The following is a 24,507-nucleotide window of genomic DNA, read 5'->3' as shown; positions in this document are numbered from 1 at the left end:
AGCACACTGCTCTTCCCAGCCAAGGAATCGAGCTCGAATGCCCAGCCAACCCCGACCATACCGCCGACCCTGGGAGCTGTGGCAGCCCCCCGGGTGGGGCCACCGTCCGGGCCCGCCGGGTACAACGACCGGTGTACTTCGTCAGCGAGGTCCTCCGGGAGGCCAAGACAAGGTATCCTCAAGCTCAGAAGCTGCTCTATGCCGTGCTCATCGCCTCCTGGAAGCTGCGCCACTACTTCCAGGCGCACAAAGTCTCGGTGGTTACCACTTATCCACTGGGACCCATTCTCCGGAACCGGGAAGGCACCGGGCGCGTTGTCAAATGGGCAGTAGAGCTGGCGGAGTTCGACCTACACTTCGTCAGTCGCCAGGCAATTAAAAGCCAGGCGCTCTCCGACTTCTTGGCAGAGTGGACGCCCGTCCCCTACGTCGTCCCAGAAGAGGTTTCTGCCTATCCCGGGCACGACACGCCCGGGTACTGGGTCATGCACTTCGACGGCTCCCTCTCGCTGAAAGGCGCAGGGGCCGGAGTGGTTCTCACCTCCCCAACGGGTGAAGAGCTCCGGTACGTCGTACAGTTGCAATTCCGCGCATCCAACAACATGGCGGAGTATGAAGGTCTCATTGCCGGCCTCCGAGCTGCGGTGGGGCTCGGGATTCGTCGCCTCCTGGTCAAAGGGGACTCCCAGCTGGTCGTCAACCAGGTGTCCAAGGAGTACCAGTGCACGGATCCTCAAATGGCGGCGTACGTGGCCACAGTCAGAAAGCTCGAGAGACGCTTCGACGGCCTCGAATTACGGCATATCCCTCGCCGCGACAATGCTCCGGCCGACGAGCTCTCTCGCCTGGCCTCATCACGTGCGCGCGTCCCTACCGGAGTCTTTGAAGAAACACTCGCACGGCCTTCCGTCCTGCCTGCCGAACAGGATGAAGGGGAAACCTCGAACTCAATTCAGGGGACCCCGGCGGTGCCCTCAGTGGGAAGCCCCGTCAGGGCGCCGCCGTCCGGCGAGTGCGCTGTGCTCGCCGAATGTTCTCAAGATACCTCGTGGATGTCTGACATCCGAGGGTACTTGAAAGAAAAGTTCCTACCCGAGGATGAGGCGACTGCCGAAAGGGTTGCTCGGCAGTCCAAACGCTATGCCATAGTAGACGGGGATCTCTACCGACGTAGCGCAGGAGGTGTCCTCCTGAAATGCATCTCTCGGGCAGAAGGCGGCGATCTTCTCGCTGAGGTCCACGAGGGCGAGTGCGGTGGCCATTCATCGTTCCGCACGCTGGTCGGGAAAGCCTTCCGGCAAGGTTTCTACTGGCCTACAGCTCTCCAGGATGCTTCCGAGCTGGTTCGGCGCTGCAGGGCATGCCAGTTCCATGCAAAGCAGATTCACCAGCCAGCTCAGGCTCTCCATACCATTCCCCTGTCATGGCCTTTCGCGGTCTGGGGTTTGGACATTCTAGGTCCATTCCCCCGAGCGGTCGGGGGCTATGCATACCTATATGTCGCTATCGACAAATTCACCAAGTGGCCGGAGGCGGTCCCAGTCATCAAGGTGACCAAAAGCACGGTGCTCCAGTTTATCCGCGGCATCACTAGCCGCTTTGGTGTCCCCAATCGGATCATCACCGACAACGGCACCCAGTTCACTAGTGCCTTGTTCGGGGACTATTGCGAAGATCTCGGCATCAAGCTTTGCTTCGCTTCCGTCGCTCATCCTCGGAGTAACGGGCAGGTCGAGCGCGCCAACGCGGAGATACTAAAGGGCCTCAAAACCCGGACCTATAACGTGCTCGCTAAGCACGGGAAGGGATGGGTGGACGAGCTGCCAGCCGTGCTATGGGCCAACCGGACTACGCCAAGCCGCGCTACCGGGGAAACTCCTTTCTTCCTCGTCTACGGCGCCGAAGCAGTCCTCCCCTCCGAGCTCACTCTGGGCTCCCCTCGAGTGCATGCATACTCTGAGGGTGAGCAGGAGCATCAAAGGCGCGACGACGTAGACTACCTGGAAGAGCGCCGGCGGTGTGCTGCTGTCCGGGCGGCTCGGTACCAGCAGAGTCTGTGGCGTTATCATCTGCGCCATGTCCGGGCCCGGTCTCTCGAGGTGGGGGACCTAGTTCTCCGACGCGTCCAGTCGCGCGAAGGAATGAATAAGCTGTCCCCTGTGTGGGAAGGTCCCTTCACCGTGATCGCGGTCCCCCGGGCAGGTTCTTTCAGGTTGGCGACGGAGGAAGGAGAGCCACTCCCGCATCCGTGGAACATCGAGCATCTTCGACGCTTCTACCCGTAGATGGTCATGCTCGCGGTTCAGGTTAGTAAGGCCGGGGGCTTCTCCCCGCCCGAGCAGTCTGAAGGCTTCGCCCCGTGGGGTAAGTCGCTGTCGCCCAACCTTGTAAATATTGCACATTTAGTATTTCAATAAGCAATCGCTATGTCAAATTATTTCTCCGGATTCCCTATGTTTAATCTGTCTGGTGAGGTGCTCGGTTGTGCGAGAAAAAGTTCGCTCTCTCTTTTTTCCCGCTGACAAAAGAATCCCGATCGGTATGCATGCGAGCAGTCGCCGCTGACCTACGTCCGGCATGGTAGGCTGTGGTGTTCGGTGTCGTGGCAGGCTCCCGGGCACTACCAAGTTTCGGGGTGCTCTGGGTACTCCAATCGCTCGAGCTGCTCGAGTAGTCCGGAGCTCAGGCCCTCGGAGCGGGCTGTCGGTGCTCGGTCTGGTCTGTCATACCCGGACGCCACCGAATCATAGGACCTCTAGGTTATGCCTCTGTCCGCTCTTGTTCGCCGGTTTGGGTATTCGAGAGGTCTCGGGTCAAAAACGAGAACAGTCTATAGCGAGTACCGCACTAACAGAGCGCACCAGACAAAGAAATTCTATATTCTCTCTCAAGTCACAGGCTGGCAATCACAAGCAGTCCGGCCGCGAGGGCTTCAATGCCCCGGTCTCTGGTCGGCCCCAAGGGTCTTCGGGTGGTCCTACCGCCTAGGCTTGGGTGGTGGAGGCCACCCGACCCTAGGAGCCTCGTATGCCTCTGGGCCCTCGGGCGCTCCGTTGAAAGAATCAAGTCCCCGGGCCCCCAAGCTCGGAAGCACACCCCTTCTGGATCGATTGGCCGGAAGGCCGACAGCTGTCCGGTGAGTGGTTATATTCAGACAAGTCTGCGTTCAGTAAATTTATGTTCCCGAGTCATTCTCGGGGGCTCTCGCGCTTTAATCTGTTCGGCGAGGTGGTCTCCTTGCACGCAAAAACCCTGCCGCGTGTCTACTTTTTCCCAGAATGACAGAGCAGTTTGTAGAAAGGAGTACCGTGCGTGCGGTAACGTCCGATCGAAGCCCTTAGTGGTGGTTGTAGTGTTCGGTCCGCTTTTAAGGACCCCGAGCACTACCGTGTCCTCAGGTGCCCTGGGTAATCCTATCGTTCGAGCTGCTCGAGTAGTCTGGAGCTCAGGCCTTGGGGGCGGGCTGTCAGTGCTCGGTCCGGCCCGTTTTGAGCCCGGGCACCACTGGACCGCGAGGACTTTTGGTCACATTCTCGCCCGCACGCGTCTCCCTTCTACTAACTGAGTGGTCGCAAAGTGAAAAAGTGTTCACTGGGCACGGCGTGTTCCGAGCAGGATCGATCTATCTCCCGGGCAGGGGAGTCTGTGTCTTTGTTTCTTAAAATAGGCAGTGCGGACTCGCGAGAGCTTGAGGGCTGGCTGCGCCAACGCCAGCGACCGGAACAACTTCATTTCTCGGGGATGGGAAGGTCGGGAGCGGCCCGACTGAGTACTCCCCGGGATTTCCAGGCAGAGCACCAGAAGAAAAATCAAGCATACAGAGAAATTGGAGTTGCGAGCCCAAGGAAAAGCTGCCATTATATTCACAAGACATATACAAGGCGTTTTCTAAGGGTTCACTCCTAATATGCACTCCTACATCTACAACAAAAGAAAAGAGGGCACAGAAGGCCTAGTCGGCGGCAGAGGCGTCGGCTGAATCCTCCGAGTCGTCCCCGGGGGCTGGCGGCGGCGGCACCTCTCGCCTGAAGCCGGCCGCCACCACGGAGGCGGTACTCCTAACCGCTGCCCGGGCGGCCTCCTCCTCAGCCTCGACTACTCCCTCCCGCGCCGGCTCCAATGGGAAGTTCGGGTCCCTGCTTCGGTAGCAGGCCAGGACGTGCTCGGCCACGGCACGTGCCAAGCCACGTCCCTCCCGGGCGGCAAGTTCCTGAACTGCCCAGGGCAGGGTCTCGAGGCGCTCGCAGACCTGCTGCAGCCCCAACACTTGTCGTGCGGGGCCGTCGCCCTTCTTGTCGTCGACAAGCCGTCCGAGACCACCCTTTTCCACGGCCCGTCGCATCCGCCGGAGGATGTCCTCCAGCATATGCTCAAGGTTGACCCGCGAGACAAAGGCGGTCTCGAGCTTCTCCTTGGCGGCCCGCAGCTGTGCCTCGAGTCTCTGGTCCCTGGCCGGACCAGAAGAACCACCAGCCACGGTAGAGGCGGCAGCCTGCTTCGTCTTGGCCACCATCTCGGACAAGGCGCGTTCACGCTCGGCCAGTTCCGCCTCGTGCTTCGCGTTCTCCTCCACCCTGGTAGCCGCGGCGGCTGCCGCAGCAGCAGCTTCGCCCTCTCAGCGACTCAGTTCACCTTCCCGGTGACTCAGCTCATTCTCCCGCCGGGCCAACACATCCTCCTACTGGACCACCGAATCCTCCCGGGCACCGAGTTCAGACGCCGATAGCTCGTTGTCTACTTCTCGGATGGAGACTTCCTCTTCCCAGCGCTTGATTTCTTCTCTGATCTTCCGGAGGTCGTCTTCCCAGCGCTGGAGGTCGGCGCGCGTCTTCTCGGCCGGGCCCTCCCGGCGGGTCAGCTCGGCTTGCCGCTCCTCCGCAGCCTGCTCCCGGGCTGCGACTGCCACCTCCCTCTCCTGCGCCTGGCCCATCCTGGCAAGGGCCTCGGCAGCTTGCTGCCTCGACGCCTCGGCCAAGCTGGCAGCGTCTTCTCGTTCCCGCGCGGCTTCTGCCCGCGCGGTCTTCAGAGTTTCTCGTTCCCGCGCGGCTTCCGCGCGGATGTCTTCTAGGAGCTTCTGCTCCCGCGCGGCTGCCGCACGGGCCTCCTCTTGGGCGCCCGCCAGCTGCGCCTTCTCCAGTGCCAGGCGGGCGTGCTCGGCCTCGAGCTCCCCCTCCTTGGCGTTCACCACTGCGCCCAGCTGCCCGACTGCTGCTTGGACGCCTTTAATGGCGGCCAGGAAGGGATCGGCAGGCCGGCCGGGCACTGCGGGCACCGATGGGGCCTAGGCTTCTCCGCAGAGTGCCTCCAGGGGGGCCGAGCTCTCCGCAGGGCCTTGCGCCGCCATCCGCCCCGGGCTCTGCCTGCCCGGGGTAGGCTCCGCCGGAGCCAAGGTCTCGGACGGCGGCTGCGTTCCCGCATCGGCCGCCCTGTCCACCGGCCCCGGCAGAGCATCCGCCTCCACCGTTATCCGCCCCGGGCTCTCCGCGCCCGGGGTAGGTTCCGCCGGCGCCCTTCTCGTGGTCGCTGCCTCCGCCTCTCTCCCTAAGGCCGCCACGTCAATTGGCGCCTCCGCCGTTCCTATGCCGGCCTCCGTTGGCGCAGCGGGCGGGTTCGGCTCTGGCCCCGGCGCCTGTTCTCTCTCCGTCGCAGCAACGCCTGCGGCCGGCCTACGGGAGACAAGTGAAAGTTGTCAAAACTTAGTTCGGGCCGAAAGGGCCCATGGAAAAGCAAGAAAGATGACTCACCGATACCGCCATTTGGCCGCTGGGAGCCTGATGTCCGGGTCCGGTGCCGTCGGTCCGGACTCCTCCCGCCGCCTCTTCCGCTGGGGGCTCGGCTGAGCCACTACGCGGGCCACGGGCGCCGTCGTGCGAACCTCGGGCGCCGCCGCGCGGGTCTCGGTCTCCGCCGTGCAGGTCGCAGGCGTCAATGCAGGCCCCATCCGCACCAGGCGCGGCTCCAGCACCGGAAATGCCGCCGCTGCCGTCGGCGACGGCGGAGAATCCGGCACTAGGATCAAGGCCCGGGGTCGTTTTCCCCGGTCTCCCGGCGCCAACTCTTCAACAACTTCAGGGGCGCCCTCCTTTCTGGCACGGCGGCTGCTGCTTACGGCGGCCCCGTCGCCAACTTGCGCCGAGCTGCCAGCGACCTCCTCGCCAAGGAGTTCTTCCAGCCCGGGGAGTTCAGAGACCTCGGGACTCCGGCTTCTTGGCCGGTCCACGGGCCCTTGGGCGTCAAACTCCGGCAGCCGCCTCATGATAGCCACCCGGTCGGGATTGGCGCAGAGCGCCATCTCCGGCCACAGGAGCTCCGCCCGGCTCATGTCCTCTGTCCCGGTGATCACTCGGGTCATCCCTCGCAGCTCCGCCTGCCCCAGATCCCAACTCGCGCCAATCTGGGTCCTGGTGATGTCCTCCGGCCTGGTGTAGAACCAGCTTGGTCGGGCCCGCTCTCGCAAGGGCGCCAACCGACCACGCAGGAAGTCCACGACCACCATGACGGAGGTCAGCCCGGACTCGCGCAGCTCCAAGATGCGCTCCAGCACCGGCTTCAGCCTCGCGTCTTCTGGCGGCGGCGCCTCCCACGTCGATCGCCGAGGTTGCGCCGCCCTCTCTGGCAATTCGAGGCGCTCGTGGGGGTCGATGTCGACGAAGAACCAGTCCCGCCGCCACTCCTCCCACTTGCTGCGCAGCACCTGGGGAATGTAATGATCCCCCAGGCCTTCCCGGAGCCGAAGGTTGCAGCACCCCGCGACGTCCGCCGTGGAGTGCCCCCTCTTCTTCCCCACCGGCCGAAGGACGAAGAAGTGGCGAAGCAGCGTCGCCGACGGCATCACCCCCACGAACATTTCGCAGAGATGCGCGAAGACCGCCAACGTCACGACGGAGTTGGAGCTTAGGTGCGCCATTTGGATACCGTACGTCTCCAAAACTTGCAGAAAGAAGGCGGAGAACGGCGGCACTAGCCCCGCCGCCACGAAAGATGTGAAGAGGACGGTCCGCCCAGGCACGGTCGTCGTCGGCGTCAGAGTCGCCGGCCTCACCGCCACAGCACCCTCCTGACCCTCCGGCACCAGCAGCTTCTTAATTTTATCCGCCGCCTCCTCGTTCCTCAGACGAGACTCCGGCAAGATGCTGTCCGAAGTCCTATCCCGGCGTCCTCCTCCAACCCTCGTCATCTCAACAGGGTGGAAGGTGTTTTTTGGTGGAGAAGAGGGAGAAGGGAGAATGCTCCGATCGCCTGGGATTTTCCTGAGGGCTTCGGAGCACAAAGAAGGCAGGAGCGCAAGTGCAAGAGAGAGTAAAAAGGGGAACGGACCGATCCGTTCCCCCTTTTATATCTCAAAATTCGAAAACTGCCGCCCGAACGGTTCGCTAGGCGAAGCGTCGCCTCGATCGGCACGACTGTCAGGCGAATCTCCCGCCGATCGCGCAATGTCCGCGGTTGCCAGGCGTATTTTCCTCGATCTGCGCGGCGACCGCGCGTGCCGCCCGTATTTTCCTCCATCGAAGGCCAGAGAAGTCGAACAAATCAAATCGTGTTTGTGGCTAGAGCCAGTGAAGCACCCATCAAGCAGAACGCTAGAGATCATGATGCTGTGATGAACGATGATGTGAAAATCCCTAAGGATCCAGCGACAGCAGCCGCTGCTACAGGAACCAGTGCCACCACCGAGCACTATCCCTGATACAACTCTTCACCGACAGACCGCAGGAGGTCAAGTTCATTCTGGTCTTCAACGAAGACTTGTTGTGGATACGCCTCCACCAGCAACGCCCTAGAGATTAGGGAACGAATAAGCTTCAACGAATAGCAATCACGAGGCAACATCGGCCAGACCACGGATAAGCTTGGGCAGCAGTGTTTTCAGTACTCCGTAAGCCAATGTCCAGGGCACCCACATGATTCTAAGATCTTTCCCCGAGTTAGATTCGATGAATCCGCTAACCCCGATGGTCAACCAACTTAAGACCCTGCTCGATGTGGCTCAAGTCTAGGTGGCTCGAGTAAATAACCCCAGTGGCTCTAGGCACCTGTCGGTGTATTCAGAACCAGGGGTCCCTAAGTCTCGAGGCCAGGCCGGCCATCCACCCCATGTCACCATCCTGCGAGGTTAGAAAAAGCTAAGTCCCGGGAGAAGGTGCTCGGGGCCGCCGCCTCTGGTTCCCGAGCACCCTAGTTCCCCGATGATCTACAGGGTCCAAATATTAAGACCGAAGTGCTCGGGAGAGAGTGCTCGGGGCTGCACGTGGCGGCCCCCGAGGACTCGGTGCCCCGAAGGCCTTACCGAAGTGCTCGGGAGAGAGTGCTCGGGGCTGCACATGGCGGCCCCCGAGGACTCGGTGCCCCGAAGGCCTTACCGAAGTGCTCGGGAGAGAGTGCTCGGGGCTGCACGTGGCGGCCCCCGAGGACTCGGTGCCCCGAAGGCCTTACCGAAGTGCTCGGGAGAGAGTGCTCGGGGCTGCACGTGGCAGCCCCCGAGGACTCGGTGCCCCGAAGGCCTTACCGAAGTGCTCGGGAGAGAGTGCTCGGGGCTGCACGTGGCAGCCCCCGAGGACTCGGTGCCCCGAAGACCCCACCGAAGTGCTCGGGAGAGAGTGCTTCGGGGCTGCACGTGGCAAGATCATTCAAAGACCCGAAGGTTCGCGCAAGATCATTCAAAGACCCGAAGGGTCCCGTCGTCAGGGTGTCATCCAGTCAAAGGCCCAATACCGCATTTAATAGGCACGCGTGGTCTGACATTCTGACATCCTGACATTCTCGGCTGCCCACGCCCCAGTGTCAGACCCTGCCATGCACTGGCAGGGGGGCGTGGGTCCATTAAATGCACGGGTCCCGTCCCGTTTCATCCAGGTGCCTCGGGATAACGTTGCCAGAATCGAAGCGCTCGGCCTGCCACCCTGCCCTGGCAGAAGAACAAGACAGGGTGGGCGCACCGGGCACCTCTGAGGCTGCCCGGTGGGCCCCTTTCATGGCGCCCCGAGGCTTCCGCAGCGGCTGGTGGTCGAATGCGCGCCGCATTTCTCCACCGCCCCTGTCACTTCGCCAAGATGAAAATGATTACGCCTTTCTCCGTGGCACCTTGGCATTCGCATCCCCTCTTTCCCATTCAGGATATGTTAAGGTCGGCGCACCTATAAAAGGAAAGAGATAGAAAAGAAAGAAAGAGAGGGCCTTCGACCGCCAGACGACCCACAATCTCCGACGAACCAGGCCAAAGATAGATCGACAGACACTCGAACCAGCTCAAGTTAAGCTAGAACATAAGAGCCTCAAGCTCTTTGTAAACAGCTCTCCCCTTAGAACCAGATACCTCCTTGAAGAATTCCCTTCAAGGATAAATATAGTGCTCACACAGGAGTAGGGTGTTACGCCTCCGTGCGGCCCGAACCTGTCTAAAACCCGGCGTACCCACTTTTTCTTGCATTAGGGTGATCGTCTCCCGCCAGCCATCGCATTTATTTCCGTTCCCGCTTTTTTTCCCAAACAAGTTTTTCCAGGATCATCCCCCCGGCCGAATCTCTAAAAAGGGGTCTCTCGGGATCCCTGCGACAGGAGTTCACTCTCCGACAGCACCCCAGTCTGCAAGGTGTTGATTCGAGGAGCACCGGACATGGACATCCCTGAGTCAAGGGATTGCAAACGGGAAGCTCAGGTGGTCGAACTCGAGCATAGTCCTGTGGGTCGAATTGTAACTGTTGTATCCATAGGTGTAGATATTAGGAAGACTTAAGGAACCACATTCCTCACAATCAGCACGATCTGCGGAGAGTGATAGAAAACCATCGTGAGGAACACCATGAGAATGATTGTCGGTACAACGACCAAAGATCCTCGAGATGAGATGGTCGAGTGGCTCCCCTGGTCAAAGGACCAGGCATGATAGTCCTCTACCATCTCCTCTCGAGAAATTTGACGGAAGCTGTGAAGCTTTCGTGCATGAGCTTCGGTCGATACGATGGCCCAAGAAGTTCAAAGTGGGTCCGATTCAGAAGTAGATAGGAAGCTCAACCCAAACGAGTGGTTGTAGATCTATACCACCGTTATTCAAGCAGCCGGTGGTGACAACAGGGTGATGGCTAATTATCTATTAACCACCCTTGATGGACCTATGAGGTCCTGATTGCTAAACTTGCTGTCTAATTAATTTTGATCATGGGTCGAGCTGAAGGCTCAGTTCATCGCATACTTCTAGGGTACGTTAGAGCGCTTGGGGACGGAAGACGATCTTCATCAGCTGAATTAGGGTAAGGAAGAATCCATTGGAGATTTCATTCGTAGGTTCAGGGACAGGTGTAATACAATACCAAACATCTCAGACAAATCAGTCATCATTGCCTTCAAGCGAGGCATCAAGAACACGGATCTGGTCAAGAAGCTGGCTACCCGGAAGATTCATACAGTTAAGGAGCTCTTCGAGTTGGCTGACAAGTACGCAAAGTGTGCCGAAGCACAGGTACATGCCAAGATCCTCAGTATGGACAGGACAAGCCTGAGTCCTCGAAGAATGATGGGAAGAAGAATAAACTTGGTGACAAGCGCAAGGGTCCAGACATGACTGTAGCCGCGGTCAATAGGAGCAAGTCGTGCAATGCTGGAGATAACAAAGGCCTGAGTCGAGGTGATAGGAAGTGGTGTCCCGTCCATCGGACCAACCAGCATGACTTTGACGAATGCCATGTCATTAAAAAAAGGTCGATGATAATCTCAAGGATGTTGTTGTTGAGTATCACAGCAAACAGGCCAAGCCAGACGCTAAAGGTGACGAGCCTGAATTCCACGAGGCCGATCAGAGCTTGGCACAAATTTTCAGAGGATCCGTCTCGTATGAGTCCAAAATACAGTATAGAGCAGTCGAAAGGGAGGTCAATCTAGCACCGGCCGAGCCTCCTCGGTACCTCAAGTGGTCGGAAGTCAAGATCACATTCGATCAAGCTAACCATCCAGCCGCAGTCCCACACCCAGGTCAGTACCCAATTATGGTCCAGCCAACTATCCTTAATATCAAAGTGTCTCAGACCTTGGTTGACGGAGGTAGTTTGTTTAACCTCATCTTCGTCAAGAACTTACACAAGATGAGGATTGAAAGGTCATAGCTCAAGAAAGGACTTGAACCCTTCCACTGTATAACTCTGTACTCATTGACCATGCCCCAGGTCAGATCAAGTTGTCGTTCACGTTTGGCGAGCCCAACAACTTCTGCATAGAAAAGTTAACTTTTGATGTCGCGGACTTTGAGACATTTTACAATGTGATCTTAGACCGCCTAATTCTCGGCAAGTTCGTGGTTGCAGTACACTACGCATACTAGATGCTAAAGATCCCAGGCCCCAAAGGTGTCATAACCATCAAAGGAGACCAACGTGAAACAGTCAAATGTGACCAGAAGAGCCTAGAACATTTTTGCCGAGCAGCGACCACTTTGAAAGGCGCGGAGTCCAAGTGTCAGAAGCTTCAAGCTGCCACTAAGATAAAGGACTCCAAACTCGTGAGCCTCACTAAGGCCTCCCAGTCCGACCACACTGCCGAAGGAGAGAACACCAATGACGCTAAGGACAAGAAGGCGGGTGGTGGTCTTAAGGCAGTTCCCCTCAACCTATCTGAATCAGCCAAGACGGTCAAGATAGGGGTCGGCATTGATTCTAAATAGGAACTCGAGCTCATCACTTTCCTCTGGAAAAAACTAAGATGTATTTGCATGGAAACCGTTCGATATGTCCGGAGTCCCTAGGGAGGTGATCGAGTATCGACTAGTTGTGAAACCTGACGTCAAACTTGTGGTGCGAAAATAGCGAAGATTTGCGTAAGAAAGAAAGCAAGCCATATAGGAGGACGTCGGCAAACTCCAAAAGGCAGGCTTCATTCGAGAAGTTCATCATCCTACGTGGCTCACAAACCCTGTCCTTGTAAAGAAAGACAATGACAAGTAGAGAATGTGCGTCGATTTCACTGACCTCAACAAAGCTTTTCGTAAGGATCATTTTTCTCTTCCTCGTATCGACCAGATTGTTGACTCTATGGCTGGTTGTGAATTGCTATATTTTATAGATGCCTATTCAAGGTATAACCAAATTAGCATGGGGATAGAGGATGAAGAGAAAACTGTTTTTATTACTTTTTTTGGTGTATTTTGCTATGTAAAGATGGCTTTTGGTTTAAAGTGTGTTGGTACTACTTATCAACGGTGTATTTAAAATTGTTTACAGCCCAAATTGGGCACAACATTGATGCTTATGTCAATGATATTGTAGTCAAGTCTAGAACCAAAGATGCATTGATTGGTGACCTCAAGCAAACATCCGACAACCTCACAAAATACTGTATGATGCTTAACCCCAAGAAGTGCACGTTTGGCGTTCTGTTTGGCAAGCTTCTCAACTTTTTGGTGTCAAGTCATGGCATTGAAGCCAATCCTGATAAAATCGAGGCTCCCGACCAGATGCGGTCACCTCAATCACTGAAGAAAGTTAAAAAAATTGCAAGATACATAGAAGCCCTTAGTCAATTCATCTCGAGGGATGCCCTTCTTCAAGCTTCTAAAGAAGAACGACCGGTTCGAGTGGACGAAAGAGCCGGAGAAGGTATTTCAAGACTTAAAAAGGTATTTATTGTCTCAATTGATTTTAACCTTGCCTAACGAAAAAGATAAACTCCTTTTGTACATTGCAGCTATCCCACAAGTCACAAGCATGATCCTGGTGGTCGAATGGGAATGCCCCGAGAAGAAGGCCAACATCCAAAAGCCGGTTTATTACGTGAGTGAATTCCTACATGATGCTAAACTACGATACCCGCAAGTGCAAAAGTTGCTATATACCGTCCTAATGACTTCCCAAAAGCTAAGATAATATTTCTAAGCGCACAAGATCAACGTCGTGATGACGTATCTGCTGAAGGATGTTATACGCAATATGGATACTACTGGATGAATCGCGCAATGGGTGGTCGAGCTCAATGAGTTTGAGGTAAACTATGCACCGCGTACAAGCATCAAGTCAGGAGTGTTAGTAGAATTCATCGCTGAATGGACAAATATTGAAGAAAATAAAGCTGAACATGATCGATGACCACTGGACGCTCTTCTTTGATGGATCGCTTATGCTTCAAGACTCGTGGACTGGCATCATACTCAAATCTCCAATGGCGATGAACATAGGTACATTAAAGCTTCCAACAAGGTTGTAGAGTACGAAGGACTGGTAAATGGACTCCTCATGGCTATATCGATTGGAATCAGGTGACTACTTGTGAAAGGGGCTCACAGCTAGTCGTACCAAGTGCAAAAGGAGTACCAGCGCTTAGACGACAACATGGCGGTTTATCTGAATGAGGTATGAAAGCTCGAGCAACGGTTCGAAGGGCTAGAAGCCACGCACATCCGAAGAAGTGACAACTCCACCACTGATGAACTCATCAGGCTTGCTTCATCCTGTACTCCAACAAATGGAAGACACCTGCATGAGTTTCGATAGTTTTGAGCTCAGATGATGCACAAGTCGGCCAACATCTAGTCAGGTCAGTGAGGCAGAATCCAAGACACGGTAGCTGCACTACTCGAATGCGAACCGACTTGGATGACTTCATTTTGAACCTATCTCGAAGGTTGGGAGATCTCTGACAATGATGCGTTTACAAAGAAAATTGCTTGTAAGTCCAAGCTATACGTTTTGGTAAACGACAAGTTCTACTAAAATGGGAGTAATGAAATCTTGATAAAGTGCGTCACTCGGGAAGAGGGAAATAAGATATTGCTCAATATCCATGAAGGCATGTGTGGTAATCATGCGTCTTATCGCACCTTGGTTGGAAATATTTTTCGCCAAGGATTCTTTTGGTCGACTGCCCTCTAGGATGATTTTGAGCTGATCAAAAAAGTGTGAAAGCTGCCAATTTTTTAGAAGACAGACCACTCGACCAACCTAAGCTCTGCAAACAATTTTACTTTCTTGGCCTTTCTCTGTCTTGGGCTTGGATATCTTGGGACCATTCCCAAGGGCTCAAGGTGGTTTCAAATTCCTATTTGTGGCTATCAACATGTATAAGTGGATCGAGACCGAACCTGTGGGAAAGATAAGTGTAGAAGCGGCCAAGAAGTTTATGAGGAGCATAATTACTTGATACGGTATTCCGCATCAGATAATTATAGGCAATGGTATCCAATTCAAAAGCAGGACCTTTACTACGTTATGTGAAGAATTTGGCATAAAAACTTGTTTCACTTCAGTAGCTCACCCTCAAAGTAACAGTCAGGTTAAGCGCGCCAATGTTATAGTCTTGCAGGGTATCAAAACTCAGGGTTTTGACAGGTTTAAAGCTTACTCGAAACGCTTGGTGAAAGAGCTTCTCTCAGTGCTATGGACCATTCGTACCTCGACTGACAAGACCACCGGTGAAACTCCTTTCTTTTTAGTCTGCAGAGCAGAGGAAGTGCTTCCGACTAAAATGCAGTTTGGGTCACTGCGAGTGGAAAGTTACTCGGAAGAAGGTCAAGAGTAGTTATGAGTGGATGATATCAATCTCTTAAGGATTACCGTGATCGGGCATCCATTCGAGTGGACAAGTATCAACAAGCATTCCGTAGATATCATAGTCAGAAAATCCAGCCCAGGAAACTCACTACTGGGGACCTTGTTCTACGAAAGGTGGAGAAACAGGATATGTGCCATAAGTTATCACCTAAGTGGAAAGTTACTCAACCTGGATTAGTACAGTTATCTACTCTATACAACGAGATACTCGAACACTCGTGGAACATCGACCAATTCTGTCAGTTTCATTCATAGTAAAGGTAACTCAAAGGTAGGTCAATTACATTTTGATCAGACTGACTATCCTATTACATGTTTTTCTCTTTCTAACCTGCATGGCTAGCGCATAGTTGATAGAAATGATTCGCCTAGCTCTTGAAAATAGTGAAGATCCACCACTTCCAAGAGTTTAGAAGTATGTGGATCCCTACTTGCCCTTGAACGAGTTGAGCAATCTTTTCAGCTCCTCTTTAGGGCGACGACTGATCGCCCCATGGACTAGCTACCAGCCAACATAGGGGACAACGAGAGTGGCCAAGGCGAAGGCCATGCTGGAGCTGCTAACCAGCACTGGTGATGCCGGGTGGTCCCATATTGGGTGAGGAGACAATCTGGTGGTTGTTGACAGAGAAGACCACCACGCTTTCTTCACCGTTGGAGGCTCAGGGGCTTTGTTGCCGAAGACCTTGTTGGCGACCTAGTCTATGATCTCATCAAGATCACCACCATTGTCATCTCCCTCCCGTGTAGCCCGCGTCACCGATTCCTGTGCTGCTCATTTCACGACGTCGGCATCAAGGAAACGCCGAAGGTGACGTGTGAAAGGTCATTGACCTCCAATGGATATTCTGTTCCCTCTCCTCCTAGGCCTTTCACTCAATTACTCCTCGTCAAAAGAAATGATGATGACACCGGGTGGAACCACGGCGAGAGGTCCTACTCCTCTGATTTTTAGACATGGCTCAGGATACGACAATGGAATGGAGGCCATGGTTTCAATCTCTACAAGTTTCTACTTGGCAGTGTGCAGGAAGAAAGGAAGGAAACAGGGTGAGAACAGACCGCCTCAGTTTTCCATTTCTATAGCTGTGGAAATGAGTCATATTGTGGAAACGACACCGTCAAGATCTGATAGTGTCGCGCATGATGACAAGGTCACCTCAGTCGCACGACGTGTTTGGTGGAAGTCGAGGCATCACTGAGGCATTATGACTTTTCTAATCTCTAAAAAGAGGGGTGGGTGTCATTATGATGCGTCAAATCAAAGATTTAGTGAAAACGAGCACAAACGGGAGTGGGTTTTTAATACTCACATACTTGATTTATCAGATTCATTTGATGACTGCGATAAATTGCAGCCATATGCTCATGGGCTAATGCCTTTGAGCATGTGGTCGAGAAGGAGTCGATGCTTATGCTCTACTCTCTGCTCAATTCAATCATCGAGCAGAGAGTCTGGGGCTACGTTGTATATTTTTATGCTTATAGTTTACTCTCTATTTAACTATCATGTTAACCAGAGAGCAGAGAGTTACATTGTTTAATGCCAATGCTATGCTCTACTTCCTACTTGAACCTAACTATTGAGCGAAGAGTCAAAGGCCACGCTAGATATATTTTGATGCTACAGCTCTACTCTCTGTCTTGATTATCACATCAAACAGATAATCACAGTCCACATCGCATACTTTCGATACTACGGCTTTACTCTCCACTGGATTCAGTCATCAGGCAAAGAGTCAGGGACTACAACACAATTTTTTTTATAGTACATGTACGTTCTTTCTTACTCCTTGATCAAGCATTTTCCTCCTTGACCAAAGAGTCAGGGGCTACATAGTACTACCATATTATGTAAATACATGTTTTTTGCAAAAGTTTATTTGGCTTTGTGTCGACTAATTTGGATATAGCAATCGGAGGCATGTGCTGGGTCGATAACGAACAACTATATCTCATAAGGCATAACAACATAAGAGATTATCAGACATATCACGCCTAACGACCTATAAGATTCTGAAGTTCTAGTTGATTCCATATGTATTTCCTATCAAGTTCATGTTCGTATGTTGGCCAAATACACAAGTTGGTAAAAGTTTGCAAAAAAACATCATCATGCTATCTCTTGTCTGGTTCTTTCGGTTGCTTCGAGTGTATACTCAAGGACCAATGCATCTAATGATTTGTCTAGTTGAATTTTCAGGCATCAACAGATACTCAATCACCAAATCTCGAGGATGGACATGGCATGTGCTAATTAGTTTTTGCATCTATTCATGTTAACTTTATTTCACCGACAAGGAAATAAGGGTAAAAGTATGGTGGACAAGCAAAGTAATAGCCAAGTTTTCATCACAAACATCAAGCAAAAACCTACTAGAATTTTTTTTTACGTTTCTAAGGGAAAATCTTGGGTGACAACCATCTACAAGAAACTTGAAATTCCCCATGAGGGATTTGATTGTTCTGGAGGCCCCGCAATGGTATGGAGTTTCGAGCACCGTACATTCATCCCAGTTGTGAGCCAGGTTTACTCAGCGGAAGTTGAGAATTCACCCCTGCGTGATGATTCCAGGGATTGGTGGCATGGCCTCAAATGTCATACTCAGCAGGATTGTTCTTTCTGTCACCAAAGGAACATATTCCCATCTTAGCGGGTCCCAAATGTCATCATTGAAGGCATGAAGATAGACATGCATTAGAGCATTGTGTTCAACCGTATCATCAATTTGGTCGCTGATTTTCAGGAAGAATACATGGGTTCTGCCCAAGATGAGTCGACCTCCCCCTAGTCCAGGTTGCCAGGACTCGAACTCAGGCATCAATTGTTCCAATGCCATTATGGCTCCTGAAGGATTCTCAGAGCAATTCCATCAGAAAACCTGCGATATTTCACCAGAACTTACTGCTGGAAATCTGAAACCATTGTGGTAGTCCAGCGATAATACAAACCTTCACTCCCTTTGTCATCTAAAGATGAAAACATGGAATCCTTGGAGTGACAATGATGAATAGTTCCCTATCCATTCGCACCACACATCCTTCCATATTCATCCAGAACGTGTCATAGGAGAGCAGAGGCAAGTTTGAGAACCATCCGATCACTGGATTTACTACATTGGCCTTGATCTGACGCCCTCGTTCGACGATGATCAAAAGCCCGTTTGAGGCACCAATCATCTCCCAACTATCGTCGTCCAAACCTTGAAGACAAAGATAAAAAAAAACTGCATCACTCCCCAGGCGATGTATCTCTAACACGCCGTCCCCGTGCATGAAAGGACCTTTTAAGATCCAGGGCACAAATTCCGCTACTCTATGCACTTCACTCCAGGTGGTGCAGACACAGGGGAAGAAGATGAAGTCTTCCGGATGCAGTAACATGTTGCAAATGATGTCTAGCACCCCAGACAGCAAGGCCGCCCAATCGGAGGTCCCCTGCATTTGATTCAGGCTAAAGGATGAGTTTTTGAGTAAAAATGGCGGTGCTAGAGAAAGTGAGGACAGTGGAAAAATTCTAAGGCAAACAAACTATGGAAATTGAAAAGGTTGGATGGCGAAACTCTCATCAAAAGAATAAATAGGCCTCATCCCACGACAAATTTTGGAAAACATCCCCTTTCAAAGGTGGATTCCGAAAATCATTTCCGTCTCAGAGATATTTTGAGGCACCACTGAGGTGCCTCGTTGGGCGTGAAAGACATTGTCATGGCGTCGTGCGAATCTCTGCACGCCCATCTGGATGCATTAAATGCGCCTATACCCAAAATTTCAAATTTTAGAGATTTCTTTTTTAACACTACTTAGAGACGGATGTCGGAAAGTCGAGTTTTCAAGCCTTTCTCAAGTCTCGGGTGCGGACAACGATAGGCACTTGACCCAATAGCTTTTCCACTCGATACTTGAAGCAGAGATTTTCCTTGCTCGATTCTTTCGACTATAGGCTTGATCTACCTTACTCGACCAGGTTCGGACTTGGTAGTACTCGAGTAGACGCTTATGAAAATCCTCCTTACTAAGCAAAGTTAGGGCTAATGTCGAATATCTAACTATAAGGAAATATCTAACTATAAGACATATACACATAAGGAGTACATCATATATGGATAGGATACCCTGTTCGTATCTTTAATAACTCCTTGATATTGCGAACCTAAATCTATGGGACCCAATATACTTGGAGATCATGAAAGCCTATACTAGGAAGGCCTCAATCGGGTTAATCAACTCGAGTACGACTAGTATCCAAGTTAGATTCGGCTGCCTTGCCTTGATCACCAAGACGGAGGACTCATCATCGATTACAGTAGGATTCAGGGTAGTGTCAGGGCCTATATAAGGTGGGGACCTAGACCCTTAAAAGGTCAACTTCTACAAAACCTCATAACTTCGACAACCTAGAGCAGTTCAATACAACACAACTCGACGCAAGCACTAAGACCATAGGAGATACTCGGCGACTTCAACTTTCGTTTAGTTTAGATCCGATCTACTTCTTATAATAGGTCTAGCCACCTAACTTGTACTCATGAGAATACATATACATCAACCTCCATACAAGACGTAATGTATTACTCCAATCAAGGGTCCGAACATGTCTACATCGCATATCTTGTTTTGTGTTCGATCCCTGATCTTGAAGGTACCTAATATAATTACAAACATATTGTTAGGAATAAATCTTCGATAGTTTAGTTTACACATGTGTGTACATAGGAGAATCTTTCAAGCGTGAATCTAAGAAAAAAATAAAGGAGGTGTACCTCTTCGTCATATGTATAGAAACACATGCAATTTCAAAGAAAATAGATGATTATGGCTGTTTCAGTGTGGACCCTTTTGAATTAAGGGGGTTCATGTGCACCCTGGCTTAACGTAGTGTCACCCCTAAGGATTGTAGATAGTTTATTTTAAATTCAATGGTTGAGAAAAAAAGATGATAAAACGAGGAATATGAGAACCTTTTTCACCAAATCTTTTGGAAGAACAACCCTAATAAAAAAGCATATCTATATAGACAACGTTAGTTTGCAGGTAACATCAACACATAGCCTAAAAAGCATGAGCTGATGAATAGGTACATATCCTGATGAATCTGCAAGCACTAGCTAGCTAGGCGTACAACACCGCTACAGAAACAGGTACTGCCATCGCACCACCATTTGAGCAAAAGGCTCTTTAAAGGGGCTGTCCTGTCCAGCTACCAAGCTTGCCCCACTTCTTTTTAACCTAGAGACAGAAATCTTCCTCGGCATCTCACTCACTCATGACCCCAAGACCAGTTTGATCCATCGATCCATCGATCGCTGCCACACCCACACCACACTTGCATGGTGGATCTTGTTATATGCGTGCATGGAGAGGAGTAGCCAGTTGGAGACGACCTGCCTTCCTAGCCTCTACGCGCCCAGTCCATGCGCCCCTCCTTCTCTTCTTGCTCCGTTGCCCAATCAGCAAAAGCTTCTGCAGATGCCGCTGGTCCGGGAACAGGCCGGGAACCATGGCGTGATGATGCTCTCTTCGGACCACCACGGCGACCTGTATCCGCTGCTTCTTCCCGGGATCCCGTTCTGCCCCTCCGCCGCCGCCGCCGCCTGCGAGAAGCCACCTGGTTTCGCGGCGCTCGACGCCGGCCAGGTAATGACGCGCCGCACGCGCGCGCGCAGCTTGGTTAAATGGCATGCTCCGGCTTGTTCCTTACTCCTTGTAATTTGGTTTTCGCAGGCGGGCACGTTGGCGGTGAAAGCCAGAGGCGAGATCGGTAGTACCACCACCACTTGCCACGGCCCAAGTTCATGGTATACGCATGAGCTGTTGAACACGTCGTGATTCACGTACACGGTTGATTCTTGCACACATGGGAGTAGTAGTGTGGCTGGTTGTTGGTCAATCATCGTTAGGGTTCCGTGAGGTGGCCCTGGATTTGAGTGTTGAACTGATTGGGGGCACATGTGGTGATGGGGTGAGCAGGTGGAAGGGGCCGGCTGCGGCGGCGGAGAAAGGGAGATTGAAGGTAAGGAGGAAGATGAGGGAGCCGAGGTTCTGTTTCCAGACCAGGAGCGACGTGGATGTGCTGGACGACGGCTACAAGTGGAGGAAGTACGGCCAGAAGGTCGTCAAGAACAGCGTTCATCCAAGGTAATATGCACACACACGCCGGCACCAACGAATGCTAACCCTAGCCAGTACCAGTACCGTTTGGAATGCGGGGTTTTTCCTCCAGATTGCCGAGGGAGTCCGACTGATTCCTGCAAAATGATGCAAAACTAGTTACAAACAGCCCCTGAATATATCTTCCTCCACACAAATAATCCAAGTCTAATTCAAGAGTGTGTGCCAACTAACTGCTCTTCCTGATTCATGATCATGTTGTTTGGAAACCAGAAATCAAATCACATGCTAGCTTGCCTACCTTAAATTATGCATATGCATGATATGGGCTGGGCGAACAAATTATGTGTTTCAGTGTAGTACCGTCAGCATATATAGCAAGGTGAGTTATCTCTTTATAGGAGTGAAAATTTGTCAATTGTTGAAATTAAACCAAGGACTTGGCTTGAAATCCATTGAATGATTTGGAACCTTCCAACCAGTTTTTCTAAAATTTGACCAATATATTTGTAACTTTCTAGATTGGCCATACGGGGATTTATCACTTTTTATTTTGTGTAGACACCCTTTATGGAAGAGGATCATCCAATCGCGGACACATCGCTAGGTAATGAAACAGCGTGCTTCGCGATACTTTAATGTGTGTGTTTAGATGAGCAGAATTGCTTTAGGAGTTTTAAGATGCCATACTATGATGCAACCAGAGTTAACAAATTCGTCAGTTACAGCTCGAAATTCACGATAACCGACCTTACTGCTCCGCTCCAATAATATAAACAAATCGATTACCGAATTTAAATTAAAAAAATCAAAATAATAATTAAAAATCAGAAGAAAAAAAATCCTAAAAAACTAGAGATAATTCTAAAAATTTCTGTGATTTTTTTTCAAAAATAATGTCGTTTGCATCATATTCTATAGGAAGGAAGTTTGGAAAAAAAAAACTTGAAGCGCACAACTTATTAACTCATGTTAAGGAAAAGCTTAACATGCATATACATATTTTTCTTATATAGGGTGTATCTTAAGAGGATCTTTAAAATTGATTTCAATTTAGTTAGAATTTTATTAATTTCTCCATAATTTTTACAAAGTAGAAGCATTTAGTGAATATGTTAAAAAACAACACTGTAATTAACTTTTTCATGTCTATCATTATTTTTACTACATAAAGAATAGTATAAGTAAACTAATAAAAGTGGCTTCACTAATTTTGGAGGCGTGATGGGTTAATTATGAATTAATCTAGTTGCAACACATTTATACAATCCTGCATGTTACAATAACAATTTCATGAGTTCATGTATTTTTAAAATACATAATATCATGTAAGAAGACTAACAAAATTGGTTTCATGATATTTGGATTAGCAAAGAGTAAACTATGCATTTAACTTGGTTTAGAAAATACATTTTCTCACAGAAAATATTAAACTTTTTTATGAGTATAAATACTTTTATCATGTAGGTCATGTTACAAGAAAAACAACAGAATTTGTTTCACTTGATTTGAAGCTCAGATAAATTAGTTATTAATTTTACAAGGTTGAACCATTTTTTGGTTTTTTTTAACATCACTTAAATTCGAGAAAACTGCTCGGTTATCGACAAAACCGAGCGGTTAGCGACAATGCGGAAAATGCGCTCGATAAATCGGCGAAACCGCTCGGTAACTGGTGCAAAACGAGCGGTTACCGTTCGATCGATTCGGTCCGAATTCTCGCCGAATTTCAAGCGGTTATCGCGATAACCGCGATTTTCCAGTTACCGCCGGGTCTCGATTTTCGTGCTCCAAACGGTTTTGAAACCTTGGATGCAACATATTAACATGAACCAAATAGGCTTACTTTGAACATTTTAGATACAGTCTCCAGCGGCCTACGATAATTAAATAAGGCTACTTTTGAATATGATATCTTTTTTGTATTGTGACATATGCACAATTTCTCTGCATCATCCACAATAGATCGCCAAAATACATCTACGAATTGTATTAATTGTTAGTGAAACGTTTTGCGTTTATTTCGTTCAGTGTCACATAAAAGATACATCAGCAAAAATAACGATGCTGCAAGAGTCACACTACAGAATCTATTTCCATAAGAAAAAAGAGTCATGCCATGCAATACTACAAAAAGGACAGGTGCATATTGCTGAAATATCTAAAATACCAGTTTCAAGAATTTGCGAAGAGACCCTTTTTTCTGCTTGGTCTAAGTTCTGATCACGCATGATGCATCATCCACGGCATGTACTAGTAAAACCTATCATCATTCGTGATCTGCAGCAATAGGAAGTATGCACATGAATGAGTGCATATGGATGCTCCGGAACAAATGACAAATGGTGCACACATTTTCAGATTAGGATGTTTCTTCAGACACTCAATGTGCCATAGGAAAGGCAGGCCAGCTTGTCCATGATTGTTGGCCCGTAGTATCATTGAAATGTTCAGATTACATGTTTCATTCGGAAGTCTTTTCTTTTCCTAGAGTGTATGTAGGGGGTATATAGATCTTGAATTTTTATACCTATTCATATACAGTTTCTCTGTTCAGAATGCTTTTGAATAATGCCAGAATATATACTCTCCCAAATCACTGAATACATACAACTGACCAAAATGGAAATTCAGTGAAGCTGTGTATAGTCTAATACACATTAGTGATCTGCCACATAATTTTTATTCATTTGTTAATTTATTATGCGGGCTACAAAAATCTGATCACTTATCATTGTTATCCATCGTGTGCTCGACATGGTGAAATATGGCACCAAACAATTTTTGCTGATACTACGGAGTTAGAATAATAGCACAGTGAAATATAGCACTAAACACCAATGGGGAAAGTGTTAAGAAGATAAACCATAGCCATTTCCACACCAGCTATGAATAAACGATTTTCGGATGTAAGAGGCATTAAAGGTGCCAAAAAAAAAATGCAAGAATGACCCCTGATAGATTCAGTTTGACACTGCTTCCTGAACCTTGCTCCAATGGATCTGCAAAGGCCAAGGAGCTCTTCATGTAATTTGCTGCAGGCTGCATGCAGCTAGATAAATGTGATATTTTTGGATCAAAATTTTAAACTCCATAATTTGTTGCGGCAAAAAAGCAATCCAAAACATGTTTAGGTACGCAGTACCGACAATTAAATTAAAGTTCGCCGGGGTTCAGTTATAATTGATCAGCCTTTATCTACTTTGCATGCTTGCAGAAGCTACTACCGGTGCACCCACAGCAACTGCCGCGTGAAGAAGCGTGTGGAGCGGCTGTCGGAGGACTGCCGCATGGTGATCACCACTTACGAGGGCCGCCACACCCACTCCCCCTGCAGCGACGACGCCGACGCCGCCGGCGACTACACCGGCAGCTGCGCCTTCACCTCGCTCTAGATCGACGCGTGCATGCAAAGCTTAAACTAGCTGCCGAACCATATACATACTGCACGCAACGCATGGATCGATCAAGCTGTGTAGTGCCCTGAGAGCCTGGTGCAATCTAATGAATACACTAGACAGCTAAAATATTCAGTAGTGGGTGGGTAGCGCCCTGCTGAGCCTGATGAATCTGAAGCTAGCTAGCAATGCTGTAAAATGGACCACGACGCCCATCATGCACATTTGTAGAAAGCATCCGATTAATCAGTTAGCTGCAGGGTTGATCCAATTTCTATGCGTGACACATAACTGCATGCATGCATGGTACTTCTGAACATCTGATGCTGTTAGAACGGTACGCGTGCCGGCTTAAAGCCATGGACATGGCTGCCATGCATGTAAGGCACAGAAAGTGAGGCCACCTTGCTGCTGTGGGCAGTACAGACATTTGTGTTTGACCTAGCTGGTTAATTGCAGCCTCAAGAAAC

General features: G+C 50.4%; 1 protein-coding gene across 1 annotated transcript; it reads left to right on the top strand.

Annotated features, from left to right (window-relative positions):
- Window positions 1–19,658: 19,658 nt before the first annotated feature.
- LOC133924685 (probable WRKY transcription factor 12) lies at window positions 19,659–24,303 on the top strand. Its single transcript, XM_062370340.1, has 4 exons — window positions 19,659–20,165; window positions 20,253–20,326; window positions 20,499–20,666; window positions 23,857–24,303. Exons 1-4 carry the CDS (start codon window positions 19,884–19,886, stop codon window positions 24,032–24,034), a joined length of 702 nt encoding a protein of 233 aa, XP_062226324.1. The 5' UTR covers window positions 19,659–19,883; the 3' UTR covers window positions 24,035–24,303.
- Window positions 24,304–24,507: the final 204 nt, after the last annotated feature.

This window comes from Phragmites australis, chromosome 7 (assembly GCF_958298935.1).
Source record: "Phragmites australis chromosome 7, lpPhrAust1.1, whole genome shotgun sequence".
Classification (NCBI taxonomy): domain Eukaryota; kingdom Viridiplantae; phylum Streptophyta; class Magnoliopsida; order Poales; family Poaceae; genus Phragmites; species Phragmites australis.
The sequence above is the reverse complement of the archived record's forward strand: the minus strand, read 5'-3'. Positions and strand labels throughout refer to the sequence as shown.

Coding starts and splice junctions, on each gene's coding strand:
- LOC133924685 (XM_062370340.1), top strand. CDS start 19,884: ATGGAGAGGAGTAGCCAGTTGGAGACGACCTGCCTTCCTAGCCTCTAC. Junction 20,166..20,252: donor CGGCGCTCGACGCCGGCCAG/GTAATGACGCGC, acceptor TGGTTTTCGCAG/GCGGGCACGTTGGCGGTGAA. Junction 20,667..23,856: donor AAGAACAGCGTTCATCCAAG/GTAATATGCACA, acceptor GCATGCTTGCAG/AAGCTACTACCGGTGCACCC.